This window comes from Austrofundulus limnaeus, unplaced genomic scaffold (assembly GCF_001266775.1).
Source record: "Austrofundulus limnaeus strain Quisiro unplaced genomic scaffold, Austrofundulus_limnaeus-1.0 Scaffold2706, whole genome shotgun sequence".
In the NCBI taxonomy this organism is placed as follows: Eukaryota; Metazoa; Chordata; class Actinopteri; order Cyprinodontiformes; family Rivulidae; genus Austrofundulus; species Austrofundulus limnaeus.
Genome location: NW_013955108.1, coordinates 1 through 1,347, shown reverse-complemented (window position 1 = coordinate 1,347; position 1,347 = coordinate 1). Strand labels below are relative to the sequence as shown.

At 46.4% G+C, this 1,347-nt stretch overlaps 1 protein-coding gene across 1 annotated transcript in view; it reads right to left on the bottom strand.

Moving 5' to 3' along the window:
* The window catches only part of LOC106511348 (uncharacterized), a gene marked incomplete at its 3' end in the record, with an annotated part of 14,939 nt that extends 14,026 nt beyond the window's left edge, over positions 1-913 (bottom strand). Inside the window, 1 exon segment of the mRNA XM_014000103.1 lies at positions 820-913. Coding sequence (XP_013855557.1) covers positions 820-887 — 68 coding nt within the window.
* Between the last annotated feature and the right edge of the window lie 434 nt (positions 914-1,347).

The window sequence follows — 1,347 nt, the reverse complement described above, 5'->3', positions numbered from 1 at the left end:
TCACTGACCACAGCCAAGATGGAGAGGATGTACTGTTTTCGGTGGAGCGGTGCTTTTACGTGGACAACTGTCTACAAAGTTTACCATCGGCAGAGGAAGCAAAGGCTTTAGTTGATAAGCTAAGAGCATTGCTTCTTTCAGCAGGATTTGATCTTCGCCAATGGGCAAGTAACATACCAGAGGTGATTAGTCACCTACCAAACGAAGCTCGTTCCCCCACGACAGAGCTCTGGCTGGCACAGGATAAGTCTGACCCCTTTGAAAGCACTCTTGGACTCAGCTGGAACATTCACAAAGACCTCATAGGCTACAAACACAGACCCCTCAACTATGGACTTTTGACCATGAGGAACATATATAAAGTTCTTGCATCTCAGTATGATCCTCTGGGTTACATCTTGCCATACACGACATGTGCTAAGGTGCTAGTCCGTCATTTATGGGAGAAGCATCGAGACTGGGATGACCCACTACTTCCCCCAGACATAAAGCAACAGTGGCAGCNGCTTGTAGGTCTTCTGGAGGGCAGCTACAGGGTAGCTATGTTCTGCCAGGCTCAGTCCATCAGCGGAGAAAGCGTCGGAAATCTGATACCTCTCTGCAGGTTCAGACAGGGGTGACACCTCGAAGGACACGGCTAATCCTTCCAGTTGTTTAACATCCTGATGAACAGTCTGCAATGGGAGTATCTCCTGTGTTCCTGAGATATTGAGAGTTTGTATGACAGATGATAGAACTATTGTTCGTTCTGATCCATCATCTAATATTGCATGGGCCTCCATTGATTCATCCCCATTGTGGATTAGAATCTTCACCACCTTCAGCATGACCCGCTGGGAGCGATTTGGGCGATCAAGGTAAACCTTGGTGGGAGCTGAGCTCACCATCTGAACTGGATTAGAAATGTCTCTTATTGCATCATGGAGAACGGTAAGATGCAGCTCTTTACAGATTTTGCATGGACGCTTAAGGTTGCAACTCTCTATTGAGTGATTGCGACCGCATCGCTGACATCAATTTCTCTCCTTCAACCATGTGACAATTTGACGAGTGCTGAGTTTCTTAAAGTTTTCACAAGAGTTCAGAAAATGTTCTTTATTGTCACAGTGAGGACAGTATGGTTTTACTTTGGAGATGTGCTTAGGGTTTGCTGACTGAACTTGTGTTGTTTCACCTCCAATGGTGTGAAGAACTGGCACTGACCTTTCTTTGAAGACAAAGGTTCCTCGTTCCTTCCTGACTGGCTTTGATGGCTCAGTTTGGAACAGGGCTGCAGCACGGCTGGAAATACGTTTTGCCTGTGACTTGACTTGTAGCCAGGTAGATAAATCAGGAAGGGTGTATGTT